Source organism: Lingula anatina, chromosome 6 (genome assembly GCF_051362555.1).
Source record: "Lingula anatina isolate TDL-2025a chromosome 6, LinAna3.0, whole genome shotgun sequence".
Taxonomy (NCBI): Eukaryota; Metazoa; Brachiopoda; class Lingulata; order Lingulida; family Lingulidae; genus Lingula; species Lingula anatina.
Window position 1 is genome coordinate 9,493,167 of NC_141772.1, and position 19,297 is coordinate 9,512,463.

At 35.2% G+C, this 19,297-nt stretch overlaps 2 protein-coding genes across 13 annotated transcripts in view; one reads left to right on the forward strand and one right to left on the reverse strand.

Moving 5' to 3' along the window:
* Nucleotides 1-11,327, reverse strand: part of LOC106174596 (F-box and leucine-rich repeat protein 13-like) — an 18,080-nt gene extending 6,753 nt beyond the window's left edge. Inside the window, exons 1-14 of one of the 10 annotated variants that reach the window (XM_087016122.1) lie at nt 11,118-11,327; nt 10,459-10,562; nt 9,943-10,036; nt 9,615-9,685; nt 9,071-9,191; nt 8,865-8,898; nt 8,504-8,613; nt 6,355-6,408; nt 4,419-4,526; nt 4,153-4,248; nt 3,917-3,942; nt 1,638-1,670; nt 525-687; nt 41-141 (exon numbers count right to left, since the gene is read on the reverse strand). In XM_087016122.1, the coding sequence (XP_086872248.1) occupies nt 41-141; nt 525-687; nt 1,638-1,670; nt 3,917-3,942; nt 4,153-4,248; nt 4,419-4,526; nt 6,355-6,408; nt 8,504-8,613; nt 8,865-8,898; nt 9,071-9,191; nt 9,615-9,685; nt 9,943-10,036; nt 10,459-10,562; nt 11,118-11,195 (1,193 nt within the window). In that variant the 5' untranslated portion in view covers nt 11,196-11,327. Of the gene's footprint in view, nt 1-40; nt 142-524; nt 688-1,637; nt 1,671-3,091; nt 3,104-3,916; nt 3,943-4,152; nt 4,249-4,418; nt 4,527-6,354; nt 6,409-6,805; nt 6,818-8,503; nt 8,614-8,864; nt 8,899-9,070; nt 9,192-9,614; nt 9,686-9,942; nt 10,037-10,458; nt 10,563-11,117 lie in introns of all 10 variants that reach the window. The other 9 variants (XM_087016129.1, XM_087016123.1, XM_087016125.1 and 6 more) reach the window with 9 other exon arrangements.
* A 2,049-nt stretch (nt 11,328-13,376) lies between these two features.
* Nucleotides 13,377-19,272, forward strand: LOC106181723 (battenin-like). Of its 3 annotated transcripts, XM_087015053.1 has the most exons (13): nt 13,398-13,832; nt 14,091-14,236; nt 14,663-14,728; nt 15,642-15,721; nt 15,979-16,064; nt 16,306-16,378; nt 16,787-17,046; nt 17,251-17,300; nt 17,586-17,654; nt 17,898-17,953; nt 18,345-18,438; nt 18,661-18,801; nt 19,004-19,272. In XM_087015053.1, the coding sequence occupies exons 1-13, from the start codon at nt 13,814-13,816 to the stop codon at nt 19,124-19,126; spliced, it is 1,263 nt and encodes a 420-aa protein (XP_086871179.1). In that variant the 5' UTR covers nt 13,398-13,813; the 3' UTR covers nt 19,127-19,272. The 3 variants fall into 3 exon arrangements, 2 of the variants coding, with proteins under 2 accessions (XP_086871179.1, XP_086871180.1); XR_015334981.1 differs by lacking the exon at nt 18,345-18,438 and having other exon boundaries at nt 13,377-13,832; XM_087015054.1 differs by lacking the exons at nt 13,398-13,832; nt 14,091-14,236 and adding an exon at nt 14,296-14,381.
* Nucleotides 19,273-19,297: the final 25 nt, after the last annotated feature.

Below are 19,297 nucleotides of genomic sequence, written 5' to 3' on the forward strand. Positions count from 1 at the left end.
CTTAATATCAAATGTATAAGTAGCTATAAAACAAACTCACTTTGATATCAGCCTGAGGGTGGCATCTGTGATATTGGTATGAGATATGTTGAGATAGAGAAGGATGGTGCAGCCCTCACACACCAACTTCATGCTACTGTCCTGTAACACAGAGAAATGGAAAATATTGGTATGAGATATGTTGAGATAGAGAAGAATAGTTCAACCCTCACATACCAACTTCATGCTACTGTCCTGTAACACAGAAAAATGGAAAATTCTATAGAAAGTGGGAGGAAATGGTTTAAAAATCCTAACAACTCTGTACATAAACCAGGTTTATTTCTTTAAACTGGACACCTGCATTAGCAGCAAATAATCAAATGACTGATTTCATCAAATCAAATTCTAATCTATCTTTTGTTAGCCTGACCAGAGTTTCAGCCCCACAGATGACATACAGCAATAGTTTCTTCTTTGACTTTGGATACCAAATTTAATTTGTACAAAGACAACTGCCAACCCCATCCAGTAACAATACTCACATTAACAGCGGAACACTCGGACAAGTTCAGATCCTGCAAGTTCCGGCACTCGCTAATGGTCACAAATGCCGCCCTGCTCAGACGCAGACAACCACGAAGGTTTAAGTGGACAATGTATGGACGGCATTTGGTCAGGAGGGTCTTGACCACATGGTCTGTGACACTGGAAATAGCACAGTTTGGCCATTTAAGGAGTGATCACAGTGTTTGTAATAACCTCTAACTAAAAACTAAGAAATAAATTTTAATTCAAACAAATATATATAGTATTTAAATAAAATTAAATTTAGTATGTCTCAGTCTTTGTAATCATATGCTTTTTTTTTTCTATAAAATTTTCACAGGATATAGATTTCTCTGAATTCATTCAATATCTATCAAAGTTTTAATAAACATATATAATTAGCCAGAAACAGAAATATTCCTTCAAGAAAAAACACCTCACATGACACAAAGAACATCTCTGAGTTAATTACTTCATCATAAAGGAAAGTTCTAAACAAGAAATTCAAGAAAATAACCACAAATGTAACACCATTCAAAAACAAAAATGCTCTTCATATTCTTTTCAAATTTTCAAACCAAACTGATTAAAATTTATGAATGTATAATATATGTAAGTCATCAGGTAATGGTAAAATCAAAGTTACCAAAAAACTAGTTTCATGACTTTCCCATTATTTTACTATTTTCAAACCATGCAGTATTTTTCTAAAATTTTAAAATTTATGTCATATTAAAAAAATATATAAAAAAGCAAAAACTTAGGTTAGTTCCATTTTGAAATATCCAAAACCAATTAATAGAATTTTTTCCTAATTAGTTTTCAGTTACAATTCCCACAGTAAATAGATACCAGTATTTCTAAGTTAGCTTTTAGTTTTATATCTCATAATAAATAGATTTTTCTAAATTAGCTCTTAGTTATATATCCCATAATAAAAAGATATTTCTAAATTAACTCTCAATTACACAGTTATAGATCCCATAACCATGTTGGAACATATAAAGTCTTCCTATGTCTAAGCACCCAGTTATCAAGTAAAAGTACATGTATAAAGTAGATTATAAAGAAAGATGTCATCCTCTACAAACAAACCAATCTATACATACAGCCCTGTCTTGGGTTTTAGGTTTCTCTTATCTCTGCCAGGGGTAAAACAAAATTGCATTGATCACAACCACATGCATACATGCACTAGTATCTGTATACTGTACATTATGTTTATATATATAGTATGTACTGTATGGGCTCATTTTTAATGAAATTGTCACTCTACTTAGACTGCATTCCCACAGATTTTAGATCGATCTATCCCTGTGGGGAGTCTCACTAGATTACTGTCAGCTTAGCCCACTTAGTCCCGCCTACTAAAAGCTGTAAGGGGGTAATTAACTTCTGTGCACGCTCGACTGACAGCAATTTAGCGTGAACCCCTATGGAGTTAGGTCAATCCAGATGGATCGATCAAAATCTGTGGGAATGCAGTCTTAGATCAATCCAACTCCATGGGGACTCTCTGAATGCAATCATATTAACAGATTAACACTTCTCAATCCTCCTGTCACAAAGACAAATACAGACAAGCTGCTGATTATATACAATTACTTTACAAACAAGATAAGGTGTGTTAATCTGTTAATCGGATTGCATTCAGCAAGAGTCCCCAGGTCGTAAAACTGATCTACGTAGAAAGATACTTTCATTGGAAATGAACACAAAGCATCATTCTGAGTTTCAGAGATGACAGGACACATTTTCCTCCATTAAGAGCATGAAATGGGTTTATTGTGTCCACTGCTGATAATGGAGGGAAGATTTCTGCAATCTGTGCAACTCAGGGTGCTTAGTCTTATATCATTTGCATAAAATAATCCAATTATTTGCCAATTTAACATTTCCCACAGAGAGATAAAAACTGTTTTTCACATTACTTTGAAAACACAAAGCAAATTTTGAAATGATTCATCTTTTTTGTTGTTGTTAAAATGTTTTACTTTCTTTGGCAAAAAAAAAATTAATAAATAAATAAATAAATAAATAAAATTAAATCAGTTTCTGAAAGAGATGCATTGAGTATGCATAATTACATATAGTCCTCTATTCTTCTTATAGTTATTAACTTTGAAATGAGGAAATCAACTTTATAAGAAGCTCAGGGTTAATCACAACTGTGAGTTATAATTAGTGGTTAAAGAATCAGTGCAGATAAAAAAAAATCCTATACAGCATACATACAGTGCAGTAGATATGTTTGTTAAAATAGTAAAACACAGTGAACATAATCTAAGTAATGGCATAGACCTGACCAAAGCTGTAATACAGATGTGTAGATGCACAAAAATGTGAACTATACAAGATTCATCACAGGATGTATCATGATAAATTTGGTTATTTAAAGAAAAATATTCTTTTTCCTTTTTAAAAGACTTAGTTTGAATATTTTTCATAAAATATTTCCCCCTCAAAAAAAAAAGGCACTTTGTATACATCAAAGTCTGTTTGACCATAGATTCTACAGATCTGGTTTGGTCGTACCATTATCAAAAAGTGAGTGTTCAGTTACCCTGTAGATAACCTAAGTGACAATAATAACGTGTCACAGGTGAAATGTCACAGGCGAGTGTCACAGGTGAAATGTCACAGGCGAGTGTCACAGGTAAAGTGTCACAGGTGAAATGATGCAGATTCAGCACATCAGATGGAAAAGGAAAAATGAACAAAAAATACAAAATTAACTTTAATGTGAGAGATGTGATATGAGAGATTAGTAGATGACAGTTTAACCACCTGAAGTATAGTTTAATTTGTATGGCAAAAGCTTAGCCTGGTTCTTCATTTTCACATTTTCATGTATGCCCACTTGTACAATAAGTGTGCAACCATGGAGATTTGAAAATGAAGCAGCTGGCATCCATGGCAACAGTTGCTAACTAAAGAGTATAATCACTCCATTAGTAGCTGAAATGGCCAACTCTAGAATTCAGTTTTAAAAAGAAAGGCACAGTTTAAGTTGTCATCTGTAACCCATCCCTCTCACATCAACATAACAAATTATATCTACAACTACTTGAGAAATGTGAAAAATAATCAAATAACAGTTGAAAAAATATAGTGAGTTATCTTGAACAAGTAACAATTAAGACTTAGTAAATAACAGTGTAATTATAATGGCATGGTAACTCTAAGCAGTTGAATGTTTTGAAAGACAAAAGACTGGCACAAGTGTACCGAGTGTGAATAAAAAATTGTGGAAATAATGTCAATAAAATAATGATAGACTTGTACAGCAAGTACTGCCTTTAAAAACTGAAATTAAACTGCAAATTAAAATTCTGAAATTATGTAGCATTTACAGAGAGAGGCCTTGAGTTATCTGGGGTATACATACCTTCCTCGAACAATTGACAAATCTAACTGTAAAAAGAAAAATGATAAAAATCAATGGATACCATCTCAAACTTATTAGGCATCACTTACAATTTGAAATTCATTGTGATTTTCAGCCAATGTGTTCATACCAGTGTCCCTCTAAGCTTAAGAATTCTGGGTCCACAAGAAATGTAGTATAAAAAATTTACTTCAAAAACCTCCCCTCACTCTCCTCTTTACTGTCAAATCTCTTACCCTGGTCCACAAGCTATGAGACTGTGTGAGAATCTTCCAGGAGCGGCACACCTGAGCACACCTGGCCAGGTCATCTATGTCCACATAACTGAAGATCTGAAAAAGAGAGGCACAGGCTACTGGTCAGTTCTGTATTAAAATACACTCCATGAACAACAACAACAACAAATAAAAAAATAAGCCAGGATGTATAAGGCAATTATACTTTAGAATTCCGAACTGATTACTATCCCCCTCCATGATTTCACCACTAAAGTGAATGTTACCTTTAAAGCCACAGATCTGGGCATATTAGCAGAGATATCATCTCTGGCGTCACCCAAACCGCGCCCTGTGGGGTCCTCTTCCTCCATGTTCTCTCCACGTTCTAACCTCTGAAATATCACAATTATAATTAAAAGCAAGGAAGAAGATATCAAACTTGTTCTGCAACACAGAGCACATTTTAGTTTTCTTCTCTGTGTATAGGTGGTGCTGTATGCAACCTCCATTAGGGTACTGACAGCGTAAAGCCTGCTAAAACTCCCGACTATATCACTATACACACTCTACATGTACTCAGCCTACTTGTACTAGCTGTCTAATGATAATTAGCAAGTCTACATTAAAATTTGATCTCATTACCTATATGCCTAAAATTTTAATTATATTCTGAAGTTCTTAAAACAGTTATACCGAATTGTTCTATGTTAATTTTTCTTAGTTCAATCATATAATTCACATAAAAAAATTATAAGCAATAACTTTAGGGTTAAACTTTTAATTATGATGTTTGCATGCATGTTTTCTATGCAGTCTCAAAATATTCACTTTCAAGCATAATACTTTTTCAACATTAGTATTCAAAACAATGTGTCAAGGTGTTATTTGGGGATGGAGCTGCATAAAACCAATGATATCTTACTACCAGTAATTCACAGCATCAGAGGGTTGGGTTTAGATGACTCTGGGGTATAAATACAACTCCAAATGTCACTTAGAACTCTTGAACAGATGGGATTCAACCGTGTTAGGGCAAGAAACACTGTAGAGTTCATGCTGGGGCATATACATGTAGTACTGATAGAAGGTTGGATATCTAAGTAATATTGGAGAGGAGAAGTATTTCACTGAACAACTACAGAAAAACACGGAACAATATATATCAGTTTCTGCAGGAGAGTTATATCTTTATATTTCCTACTGTTAATAAGTGGAACGTTGGACTGTTTGGGTATATAGTTTTTTATGCAAATATTCTATCATATTAGGGTGAATCAATGATGATATCATGATACATGACATGTGGTAACTGAAATCATAATTTAAAACTTAATTGTTAAACAGGTTGACATGCTTTTAGATAACACTACATACTTAAATCAGATATATGTAAGTTAATATTAATTTTACTATGAAACACTTTGTTTATGAAATGTGTTGAAACAATCAAATCATCTCAAATTAACAACAAATTGACAATGACAAAATATATAACAGCCACAAAGTTATTCAACTTTCTGATAGTCAAAGTGATGTAAAACTGAATTTCATCAGAAGTGAAAATCAACATAATGAAAAAAATTGTGATTTTAAGTGAATTTCAATATAAAAGTGACGTAAAACTGAACATGTGGTGACAGTGACCTTGACAGTGACCTTGACCCAATGCATACAGGTCAGGTGACTCATACTGTGAATGTGACATCAATGTCTACATAACAACGAAAGACTGGATTGCACAAATGATCGATTTGTAATACGGTCCTTGTGATGACTCAATAAGATGATGGATAGACAGGAGTATAACATACAGTTTGATAATTTGCAAGTTTAGGATTTCTAAAACTTTTATGTCTCTAATTTTGAAGAGGTATTAGTTAAATTTTGGTGTAATACACTTGTATATAAATATATTTACTTTAAAGTGAGCATGAAATAGTATGAGATACTTTTATTACTCACAAAAAAAGAAAAAAAATGTGTTACTATCTGTATAAATGACCTTTAAAAAGCACTAAAATACTATATTACTTCTTTCACCTGTTGAAAACAAGTTGATTTTATAAAATTTATTATCTGTCTCAAAAAATTATTATAGTTAGTAGTGCTACATGCCAAATGAGGAACAACATCCAAAATCCATGACTGACATGTAAGACAAGAACTGGCAGTTAATATAACATGCACAAGCCAAAGAACAGCAGAAATACTCAAGCAAACCTTCATCATTTTTAGGCGTTGTTCATCGTGGGTAGAATTTTGGGCATCAAGCATCTAGTAAGCGTCAAATATATAGCAGTGAGAAGCAAAACATGTGGTCAAGCATAAATAAAAAATGGCATGGATTCCAAACACAGGAACAAGTCAGGTGGTGATGACTTGATGCAGCCAGAGCAAAAACAATATTTTTCATTCCACAAATCTGTTTTCAAGGTGATGAACAAATTAAACAATCATTCCCATATGAAGATACTGTAACACAAAGATTTCCATCTTATTTCAAGATCTTCACCTCATTCTTCTTTTAAAATTAATTCTGTTATGTCTTTCCTTTTTACATATATGTAGATAGTCTTCTAATACTGATTTTGCTTAGGCTCCATACAGGGTGTATCAATAATAAAGGCATTGTGAAACATGCAACTTCAACCCAGTCAACTGTCTACTGTACCCTTATGTTGATCTTCAATAGAGGACAGATCAGGGCAACAGAATGTCACAGAATGGAGATAATGAAAAATAAAACAAAGAGAAACACACATGTTATATAAATCAATATTTCTACTGCACTCCAACAGCATGCTATATATATATGAAAATAAATATGTACATTGATTCAACTGAAATTACTAAATGATTTTTAAGATAATAATAATAATAATGATAATAATAATAATAATAAATGCTGAAAAAAGCAACAGTGTGGGCTGCAAATGGCTGATAAAGGTAACTTCTATAAATCCAGTAGTTTCATTCAAGGCACAAACTCAATTTCCATACTAAATCTTGTTTTCTCGTTCTCCTCTCACTCTCTCTCTCTCTCTCTGTCACCCACACAAACACACACACACACACACACACACACACACACACACGGAATTGTTCAAGATCAAACAGAGTAATTTTAAAAACCTAGGAATCAAATAAGACAGGTAAAAATGATAAGCTAACCAAAAGAAATGATAAAATTTATCTGTATTCCAAAACATGACACACCAGACACTAAAATTATAATGCACTCCAAATATATATATATAAAGATATATACCACATATACAAGTATGTATAAAACTCACCCGATTGGATTCCTAAACAAGGTTTTGCAAAGTTTCAAAAATTACAAGCAATAATCATTCAAGGGCATGCAATTTAAGCAATAATTTGAATGCCAGAAATACATGTCATGCAGCAAAAGTATGAAGGATAATTTTTACATGCAGTATAATGATCATTCACATATATCATGCAATATAATGTTGTGTTCTCCAAGCAAGAAAAGATTCATTTGTTTTGTTTGGTAGAGGTGTTATGGATATAGCTAAATAATATGCTGGGTAGAATGAATATTATATCACATTATCGACTATAATTTCAATATATTTTAGTACAATTAAGATAATGTTCATTTCTGAAGCAACATTTCTCACTTTCTTTCAGTATCACAGTTGCTTTCTTATAAACAAAAATAAATGTGTATTTTTTATAAAGTTACTGAATGTAGAGAAATTATCTAGTGCAAAATGGGAGAGACATGGAAAAAAACATTGTTTTAGATTATGTGTCCTGTTTCTTAAAATTATACTTTTTATAGTTAAGTCTAGGTTATCTATCACCAGTGCTTTCTTTTAAAATATATGCATATAAAGAGCAGAACAAAATTATATAACTAGGTAATCTAAACATTTTCCTACTTCACCTACACACCCTGTGTTAGTTTTCAACCTTTTCAGGCGCATGCAGTGCTTAGATTTCCATGCGTTTTAGTTTGAAAATATGGATTATTTCGTCATTATACTTATCATTTCTTTAGTTATTAATACTAGAGTAAAAGAAAGGTCTAATGGCATCAATGCCTGCTGTAAGGAAATGCAGCGTTAGGCTGTTAACTTATGAATAAAGCTATAAATTAGACATGAACATGGCATCTTTTCATTTCATGGGAACAATAAATCATTAAGATGGCCAAAAATTTTGTAAATCTTTAATCAACAACTTCACATTCACTTATTTTTTCTGTAAAGAAAAAAATATGAACCTTACTTTTGAAATAACATCTCAAAGGTGACAAACATACAGCTATGTCAACATCATTTGTATCTTTAACTTAACAAAACATTTTCTTCTTCACCCACAGAAGAATAAATTTTACCTCAAAATATTCCCTAGTCCTTCTAGCTTTGGTTGTTTCTTCATGCCAGTTATCAAATATCACTTTAGCAATGGCACAAAAGAACACACGCTGTATCTTGTTATATGCCACTGGAAAAATATCAAATTAATTATAGTAAGGCCTCAGATTCTTATGCCTGATTCAGTTAAAATCAAACTCCTATATAATTGTTATCTATCATATCATAACACCATAGGCAACTTATGTATTTAACCTTTTCATCTATTCTTATATAAAAACTGAACATTGCTATATTACAAATAAATTATTACTGGTAAATTATTGATTAATGAAACAGATTTCAATATAAATGTAAGTTAACAAAACAAAGTCAACTCACTGGACTGGACTCCCTTTCTGAAGTTCATCCATTGCTGTGTAAGAAGTTAAGGAAAATCATTCAAATCTGAACTGCTCTGAAAAAAAAAGCAAGAGCAATGCAGTGATGGGTGTGAATGGCAAAAGGGCCATTCATGTTTGACTGCCCCACCCACCCACCCAAAGGTGATAAAATGACCAGATCAGACCACATTTAACAAAGGATACAGTCCACTCATTGAGGGCCAGTCTCATCAGTCTGTGTGCATAGTGAGTGACAGCCTCACACCACTTCCTCTCCATGTCCATCCTCTTCTGCTTCTTCACCAGGTGGAACTGCATCCAGCCACTGGAATGGCATGAACAAAGTCATGAAAAATGTTATGAATGAAGTCACAAATGGTGACATGAATTTAGTCATGAACAATGTCATGAATGAAGTCAAGAACAGTGACATGAATTCAGTCATGCATAATGTCATGAACAACATCATGAATAAAGTCACAAACAGTGACATGTACAGAGTCATGCAGAAAGTCCTGGGCAAAGTCATGAACAATGACATGAACAATGACATAAAAATGTTATGAACTACGCATGTCATGTGGTTTTAAGGTTTCATGAACTACGGTGGTTTTATGAACTACAGTGTCATGTATAAAGGAATAAGTTATCTTGACCATCATCTTTATTGACATAATTCCAAAAGAAAAATTCCTCAAAAAGTTTTTATCTTTAAAAAAAATATCACTATAAGTAGAGGTATGCTTACTGAAAACACATGGACCGCAGACGAGAGTTGTAGAAACTGAAGGCTTTAGCGTACATCTCTGGAGTTGGTTGCTGTGGAGAAAAAATGTAACAGTTGTTTTGAATATGAAACACAAAAGCTTATGTTCACGCTTGGAGATATGATGGCATTTCACATGAGGCAAGAGAAAAAATTAGTAAAAGGTAGTTTATTTTTGTATATTCAGACAACGATACAAAGAACAATACTAGTATAATAAATTTTATTTCCTACCAAAGGACAATTCAAACAAATATTCAGATGGGTCTCAATTTAACTAAATATAAAGGAAGAAAAAATTCCAAATCACCAAAGAATAGTCATCTAAGTTGAAAATGTAGTCCAGATTACTCTCAGTTATAACTCTCCTCCTGGGGCGCATCTCTTCTTCCACAAACATGTCCCTGGAATTTAAGAAGAATGTGGACCTTTTGACAGCAAACGACTTAATACTGAACTATATCAGCAATAGTAAGGCATTCAGATTTCTAAATATATAGGCTTAAAACATAAGAAATTTATAAGACTATAGTAATATCTTACTTATATAGTGAGGTTATTCAAAAACTACCCCCCCCCTCCCCCTGGTTAAAAAAAATGGAGTTGAATCTAAAGGGATGAAAAATATATTTCTTCCTATGAGCTAGTAACAATTGTATGTGATCCATTAAGGCCCTGTGATGAAAGGCTAGAACATGTTTCACAGGACAACATGTCAAGTTTAATCAGAACCCATTTATTTTTTAACCATCATTAGACAAGTCACAAGAGAGAAAATTAATGCAAACAACTACTCATATTTCACCACCCTGTATCTCCTTCTTACCACTGCAAGCATCTAAGGCCATATTTCTGGATATGTCTCAAGCATTTGACTATAAATGCCTTAGGATCATCAGGGCACATCACTGCCAGTCCTGTCAGCAAAGCCTGGAATGAATTGAAATACCCAGTATGCATATTTCCATTATACCAGTTCACTACATCATGGGCATTGGCATCATAACAAAGTGGTACATATTCCAAACACGAAGAGTAATTTATACAATAAAATTAGTAAAATCATAAAATGGAAAATTAAGTTAATGTTGGTCTCAAAATACTGACTATCACATACTGAACATGGATATCTCTACTAAAATGACTACAGAATACAACTAATGCACAATTTGCTTGGTATTTTTCTTATATCTTGGATTCATACAGGCAATTTAGAAGATGGCCATAATTATATTATCGCATAATATAAAACACAGTGAACATGTGCGTTTTTATTATTTATTTATTTCAAATGGGTAAATTCAAATTTTAAGAATGCCAGATAAAGGTTAACACACATAAAAAGACAGATATAAGGTAAACTAAATAAACCAAAATCTACATAGACATGTCATAAAGAGAGAACATGCATGTTCAACCGTTGCTCAAAGTTTAAGTTTTAATTTTAAATCGTATAACGTCAAATTATTATGTGAAATGTCTTACCTCATAAACGTCTGGCAGTCGATTTATGCGGAGATATTTCTTTAATTCGGGGTCTATCCCCTTTAGAGATGCAGCCATTGTGATTTTGAGGAGTTATTCTGTGTAAAAATGCACTGTTTTCTGTTAAAGAACAATATAAGTCAGGTATATGATCGCAATCGACCAAAACACCTGCAATATTCCACCATGTTGTTTGCGAATAGCAACAGCAATACCCGGATGTAATTCCAAGACGGGCTAGAGCCGCAGTAAACAGGAAGCTGACAATCCACGTCCTTACTTGTAGACTAAAACATGTGTCCCGCAAGAATTACACGAGTAAAACGCCAAAATAAATACGCCCTAGAAATGAATTCTAAAAATAACGGCCAGATAAGATATACTTTCTTTCAAAATTATTTTCTACAGGGACACCGAAATAAATCATTAAAGACCAAAACAATGTTTGAGAAAATTGGATGTCTTAAGGTCACGGGGCGCATTTTGGACGCACGTTGGGAATATCCTATGTCTAGCAACTGCGATGCGGGTGGCTGTTAAATCGGTCTGTCAAGTGCACTTTGGTGAGAAATGTTGTGATTGATAATACCACGGGTCGTTAACTAACTCACTCATGCGTTACATGCATGTGCGCTTCATATAGGCCTACCACACATATAGGGGCCTATATCTCTTTTCTCGGCGTCCGTCGTTTACTGAAAAACCGAGGTGATGATGCTCAGATATCGCCAATTTCTTTATCGCTTTTTCGTCTTTCTTGTTTTGAAAAACCGAGGCGATGATGCTCATATATCGCCAATTTCTTTATCGCTTTTTCGTCTTTCTTGTAAAAATAACCAGAGGAGTTAAATTTTGCAATGCAATTTTCATTTCTCAAACCGATGTAGGCCTTCGAATTTCTTACTATAATCTGAATATGACCTTCTGAATTAGGCCTACGCCACTTCGGCATCATATCAAAAAGCACAGGCTGCGCAAGTAATAAAATATAGGCCTACATGTAGGCCTGCTTACAATTAGGCTAATGTAATGCAATCAGCAGTGCCTAGGCTACTCGAGTAGTCAGAATCAGTAGCCTTGTGAAGGCATGCTTATTATTGTTTTTATGTTGGATCGATCCTAGATTGATTTATTGCTACTTTAATTTGAAACAAAGAAAATAATTGAAAGTACATCGGCGTGATGTCATTTTGATTTAGCAAGTTTTTTATATCAGAGAAGCTACTATTTACTTTTTTGTATCTTCGTTAAATACCCACTCCTAATCCACGTCTTAATGATAGATTTCGGACAACCCGCTCTATTATGATTAATTAATTTGTTTCCAAATATGAGCAGACGCGCTTTTAAAATTTTTACTTCTTCAAATTAAAAAAAGTGGGACAGAAACATGCTTAAGTGAGCTATCGAAGTAGGCTTAAAGGAAAATTTCAATTAGGGATGAAAATTCGAAACAACAGATTTTCGGAATTAAAAACGTTCGAATGGATGCTTGGAGTAAAAATACTTCGTAATAGCCAGATGACCCCGTCAGCTTTTTTTTAATTATTATTTTTGATTTTCTCGCTTCAATGACCCTGGTCACTCTGCCTCCCTCTCCCTCCCTTTGGCTGTACTTTGGCTGTACCTTGTTCTTCTTTTCTTTTTCGCCAATAAGTCAATTGAGACAGACGGGCAGATATATAGTTTTCTGCTACATAGTTTATTTAGGGCTAAAACTCAAGCGTGTAGGCCCTTCCACTGTAAAGCCCTCTATATACATCTGTCTGTCCCTCAAGCATCGGTCTCCCTCTCCCTCTCTTACCTCTTTTATCCCTAAACTCAATTGGCATTTTACAAGTACTTTATCTAAAATGCAACCTGACACACACACTGTGTAAATGCCCCAAATATATAATTATTATAAGTACATTTAAAAAAAAATTGTATTTTAATATGTATGTTAAAACCAATATGCAAATCACATCCAAGCTTAAACTACTATCAATGGTTCCGACAACCTGATCCTATCTTTTAAAGGAAGTGTGACGAAAGGGAACACACAAATGCAAACATTTTCAACTTTATTACAATATTTAAGAATATATCTTGTGATCAACTAAACAAGGTAACTATCGGACAGAAATCTTATTAAAAAAACACCCCTTTCCCTTGCTATAAAAACAATCATTTTATAACTATTTGATATTTCTTTCCCGTCTAAGTAGACCATATTTCCTCAAACTGCATTACTGATAAGAGAATACACTAACAGCCTTTAAGGTAATGTAAATTATATGCCTGTGGTGGACTTGTGTAGATAATTTAAACTGCACCCGCTGCTTTAAGACCGCTAAACAGAGCATTTTAGTATAAAAAAAACCTTCTCCTTAAATTTATCAGCTGGATGTTACTAGATCAGAGATCGCTTTAATATTCCAATATTGGCGTCCTGCCACTAACAGTCCCAGCCTCTTACTTATATTTAAAAAAAGACTTTAACTGGCCTATCGCCCGGTAAGTGCACGGCTGGTATAGGGACCTAATCAAGTACCCCGTTTGACAGGTGGCGCTCATAAGGTGACAAATGCAGTAAGTGTCCTAGTGTCTAGTATATAGGCTCTTCCCTGGTCCTGGGACTAATCTATATTGACCAATAGTGGACCTGTATATAGCCTGTCATCACGATATCTTGCGATTCAGTGATCAACAAAGAGATGGATATAGAAGAGGAAGGTAAAGTTTAATATGGACATCGGGCTCTTTGCATTGTTGACTATTGTGCTTCTAATTGTAAAATTTTTGCAAATATATATGTGGTTTATCATCATTCATTTTTCTGAATCTTAACCAGTTAAAACTCAATTTGCCTTTGAGTGTGTGACTGTCAACAAAACTAATAGTGATTGTTTAATCTTAACTATAGAATGATTCGTTTTTCCCATTCTTAACATATATTTAATTTTGGAATTCCCGGACGTCTTTATACTTTAGAACAACCAAAGTCTAAATGGGATCTACGGCGGAATTTAGCAGGGTTTTGGCTCCTTGGTCTTTGCGACTACTTTCCATACGTAGTTATGCTGAGTGCTGCAAAAGAAATACTCCGTGATAGTGACAACTCCGACAATCTACAACCGGTAATGTTACTTTTATCGTGATGTTTGTGGGAAGATGGGGGAAAGAGCACTTGTTAAGGATTCCTGATTTCTTACTTGAATGTAGACCCCCTCCTCTTCTCTACTTGTACCAGAAGACAGCTACATTTAGCTGACGACGAAGCTGGTGAGCAAAAATTCTTGCTGAACACAAAAAAGAAAAGTACAGAGCTGGTGAATAGAAAGAAATATGTGTGAATGTCTAGTATACAATGTAGAGAAGGAAATGATCTTTGTGACCCTGGGAGAAGGTAAAAAGTATAGATAAATTGGCAGTGAAATATCTGTGAATGCAAGTATCTAATGAAAAATCCTCCGTGACCGGTACCTTGACATAGGGTAGATTGATATATATTATTAAAAAAAATTGAGTTCGATTTACTGATTTATTTTTTGCACCTGTTCCAGGCAAATGTTACCGGTCTTAATGACACAGAAGAGATGCAGCTTAGGTGTAATTCTGTCGGCACTGGGGTAAGTCTGGGTAATATTCATATTGTATGTGTACTGGGGGATTCGGGAGGGGCGAGGGGGGGGGGGGAACAGCGTTTACGTACCCTTTTCTTTAGCTTTGGAGGTACTCCTCCGCTTTCTCCACTCCCCCCTCCCCTCGTAAACAAACAAAAAATATACTTAATTAAGTCGTTTTCCAACTCCTATGCCCTACAGGCCCGTAGCCAGCAAATTCAAAAGGGGGGTTCTTTTTCTGAATAAGTAGACGTTTTACAATGAAACTTATGTGTACCTACATAAAATTTTACCCAAAATGGACCTTTTCCTGACAAAAGGGGCAGTTCTTTCAAATCCCCCGACCCCCCCCCCCTGGCCACGGGCCTGCCCTATGTATAAAAGTAAAAGTCTCAAATTCTCCTCGTGTACTTTAATTTTGTAATGCTTGCTGAACGAAGCAAAATCTTTGACCCACCGGTAGTGCGTGTACTGAACCAGATGAAATGACCTACATATATTTGTGTGGATAAATTGAGATAGGATGCACTAGCGTGACAAGCTACATGTTAAATGCAATACTTTGCACAGTGCATTATAAATATGCACACTGTGTATCTGTTATTTATAATGGAAAACAGGGAAAGCAAGGGCAAGTTTACGGTCAGTACATGACCTCGCGCTTGAGAAAACTCATATGAAACCTTTGTAAAACAAGCTTTGCTTGCTCGTAATTAACTGTAGTACTTACAATTTCCTGGGTTAAATTTTTATATTTCATCCTGTCTTATTTTGCATTGTATCAATCTACCTAGTACGATATTTTCATTGGGTACGCACCCTTAATCAGCACCCACATTAGTCCCACTTGGGACCAACTTGGGACCCACTTGGGTGTATTGGCAGGGCTTCAACTATGGCGTCTTCCCTTTTCTTCCAGGCCGTGTTATTGGCGGACATTATCCCTGTTTTATTTATCAAGACGACTGGAGCTTTTTTCTTAAAGAAGGTCCCATACTAGTAAGTATAGATCTTCATAAGGACAGTTACTTGAACACTGTAAACGAAATGTTTTCAGATATATATCAAAGCTGGTTCAATTTTTTAAAGAAATATATTGTTGATATTTTAATCGCCGTTAATCGGACGGATAATTCCACATTTTCTTGACACAGAATTTCTTCTGAATTGATGAACATCCGTGCAAAAATGATAAAAGTATTACCGGTGGTTTGAAGTGTAATTTTCTAGTAAAAACCATACTGATATGCATGCAGTTGCAGGGTGATGGCTGTCGTGGCGTTTGGGGCGGCCAGTTTTCTAACAGTTGCCTTGTCGTCAACCATATGGGTCAGCTTGCTTGGTACGTATACCAAACAATTACTGATCATTCCCAATGTGGCCTTCGTAGCCCGAAATCTTTCCGATCAATACTATATATCAGTTGTGTGATGTCATGGAGTCGACTGACATTGATGATGCCTATACCACAGCGTATTAAAAATTCGGAAAGTTAGCGCAGGGTTGCTTATAATGTGAACCCCACCCCACATCTCTCTCTCTCTCTTTTGTTCACAATCTATACGTCATTAATTTTTTTTCAGGTGTGGTATTCGCCAGTATCAGCGAGGGATTAGGAGAAGTAACTTTCTTTCAAATGACGGCATACTTTGACCAGTAGGTGGTGATTTGTTACCTTCTACCAGGACCATAGATTGATGCTTCACACAATTCACCTCTGTGTCTCAGCAGAGAAAATTGAATTAACCAGGGACATATCCGTGGATATATCTAGTGCAAAATCATTCTTTGGTCCTGGTAGAGGGTAGTGATTTGTTTATAATTCTTTTTCAAACAATTAAAAAAGTAACATTTTGTGTTTTTATGTGGGTTTAGGTTGGGGCGTAAAATCAGGGAATTTTTGAAAAAACTTTTTTGGGGGTTTAGGGGTGGTGATGGGAGGGGATTGTAAATGACTCCCAAAGTCCTATCATGGTCTTCAACAGATACCCCCACCCAAGGATTTTTTTTCTTAAACACGGTACTAGATACCATAATCATATTCTCTATCATTGCCGTTTTCAGGAACGTCGTGTCAGCTTTTTCCTCAGGCACAGGGGCGGCGGGTTTCCTTGGCGCTCTCACATACGCAGGACTCCGAACGGCCGGCGTCTCAGCCAGAAATTGTCTGTTCTTCATGCTTGTCTACCCGGCCATCATGGGCGCCACCTATTTTCTGCTTCTTGTCAAACCTCCAGAACTCAGCGCCCCCTGCTCAAAAGTTAACCGTTATGATAAGTTGATTCAAAGTAATGATAAGAACAATTCAGATAGGAATGATACAGGTGAGGTTGATATTTCGAACTTATTTGACTCTCTATATTAGATTTAGCTTTTATAGTAGGCCTACGCGGTTTGTCATCATTTGTGCAAAGTTATTTTTTCATCATTCATTCATAATTTTTGTTCATTTTGACATTTTCAGTTGTTGTATTCGACTTGTTTATTGTGGATATAATATTTTAGCTTATTTTGTTTTTATTTTTTAGTCGAAGGTATTTCGAATTATTCATTAAAGGAAAAAATCAAACTTGTGAAGGTAGGTAGTTACAGATAATCCAACGTCTGTTATGACTCGAACGTATTCACAAGATTTTGTGACTTTTTTATAATTATAAAAAATTTGTATTAAAAGAAGATTGCTGATATTTCAAACAAATATCGGAACATGTAGATCTCTATATACGGCATCGACATTTAGCAGCGTAAAACGTATAAAAACGTTCATAACTGATTTGACACAAAATGCCACATCTTTTTTCCCATGAATTCCTTAAATGTTATAGATTATAGTTACATTCAATTAAATTATACTAATTTTCAGCCTTTGTTAAAGTACATGGTACCGCTAGGACTGGTTTACTTTCTGGAATACTTTATAAATCAAGGGTTGGTGAGTAACAGATACAGCTATATTCCTGCCCAGTACCTTGCTATAAGAAACGTCTTGCTGTTTATTTTGCCATCGGCATTAAAGCCTTTAGGCGGAATTCTTTGTGATTAGATTAAGTGAGCTATCAGAACAAAGTTGGCAAGTCTGGTTATACACGATTAATTAGTTGTTTTAAAATTGCTAATTACATCTTGTCATTGATCAGTCACTGTTGCGCAGTCCATTTTCGTACATCTATTTCAGTACGAAGTCTTGTATTTCAATGGCATCTGGTTGACGACAGACGAACAGTACGAATGGTAGGTATATATAGGCCTATTTGTACTAATAAAATGATTTTTTTGTTCATACGGAAAAGCCTAAACACCCAAAAACCTTAAACTTTTCAATTTTAGGTTAAATTTCCATTATATTGGCGAATAAAACCGTATTATTATTTGACTTTTTTTTTTTACAAGAAGAAAGGTTTCACGTAGGGTGGGGTGCAGGGCTTCTGGCATTGTGGGATCGATTGCAAATTTAAAGTGCAATCATCGACGGGTTAACCTGCGTTCTTGTGGAACCGGTAACTTAACCGCCTCCACTTCGAGAGAGAGAGAGAGAGAGAGAGAGAGAGAGAGAGGGCGGAGAAGGAGAAAGAGAGGGAGGTTTTTTAAAGTAAAGTATAATTCTGGTCTTCCTCTGTGTCAGGTACCAGATGGACTACCAGCTCGGGGTGTTCTTATCCAGATCTTCAGTCAATTTGATTCAAATCAACAAAATTTGGGTTTTCCCCATTTGGCAGGTAATGATTTTAAATGATTTCTTTAATTTGAAAAAAAGGCGTGCAACAGAGATGAATATTGCTAAGGAACCATAAAGGTTTAGACATAATTTGTAGGATATCTATTGAAAATCAAGATTAGAATTGGTTGACTCTGATTTTGCGTTTTGCGGCAATTATTTTCAAATTGTGGTTTCTGTAAGTTGAAACGGACATGCTTACTGTACGTCATCTTTCTTTCAGGGTATCAACCTTGGGGTATTGGCTGCTAATGCTGTGTATCGGTTCATTCCAAGCATCTGGATCATCTTGACTCTGATCTTCTGGGAGGGACTGCTAGGAGGCGCCACCTTCGTCAATACTTTTTATAGAATTAGAAAGGAGGTAAAGTACATGAGCGAACTTGGGCACGTGCGTGTGTGTGTGCGTTGAAGTGTGTGTGTTTTAATGAAACGCGACTGAAGATTTAAGACGGTCTGGTTATAAGACAGACCTACTTACAGAATGACACGCCCACTTTCGATCAAACTCTTTGAATAGGTGTAGATTTCGCCGTGATTTTAACTCGTTTTCTTTTTACCTTCAGGTTCGGGAGGAGCACCGCGAATTCAGCATGGGCGTAGTAACCCTGGCAGACGCTGTTGGAATATTTATTGCCGGGGCAGCAGCTTTACCGTTACACACTTATCTGTGCAATATGTACACGTGATGAACTGACGTCACGTCGGTGTAAGAGTGTGACGTCACGTTTCAGATATGACGACTGTGGCAGTAGACAGGCATTATCAGGGATTGTAACTTTGTAGTTTGAATATGAATGGCGTGATGGTGTGACACATACCGGTAAAACAGGAACTTACACAAGTGCGAACTTACACAT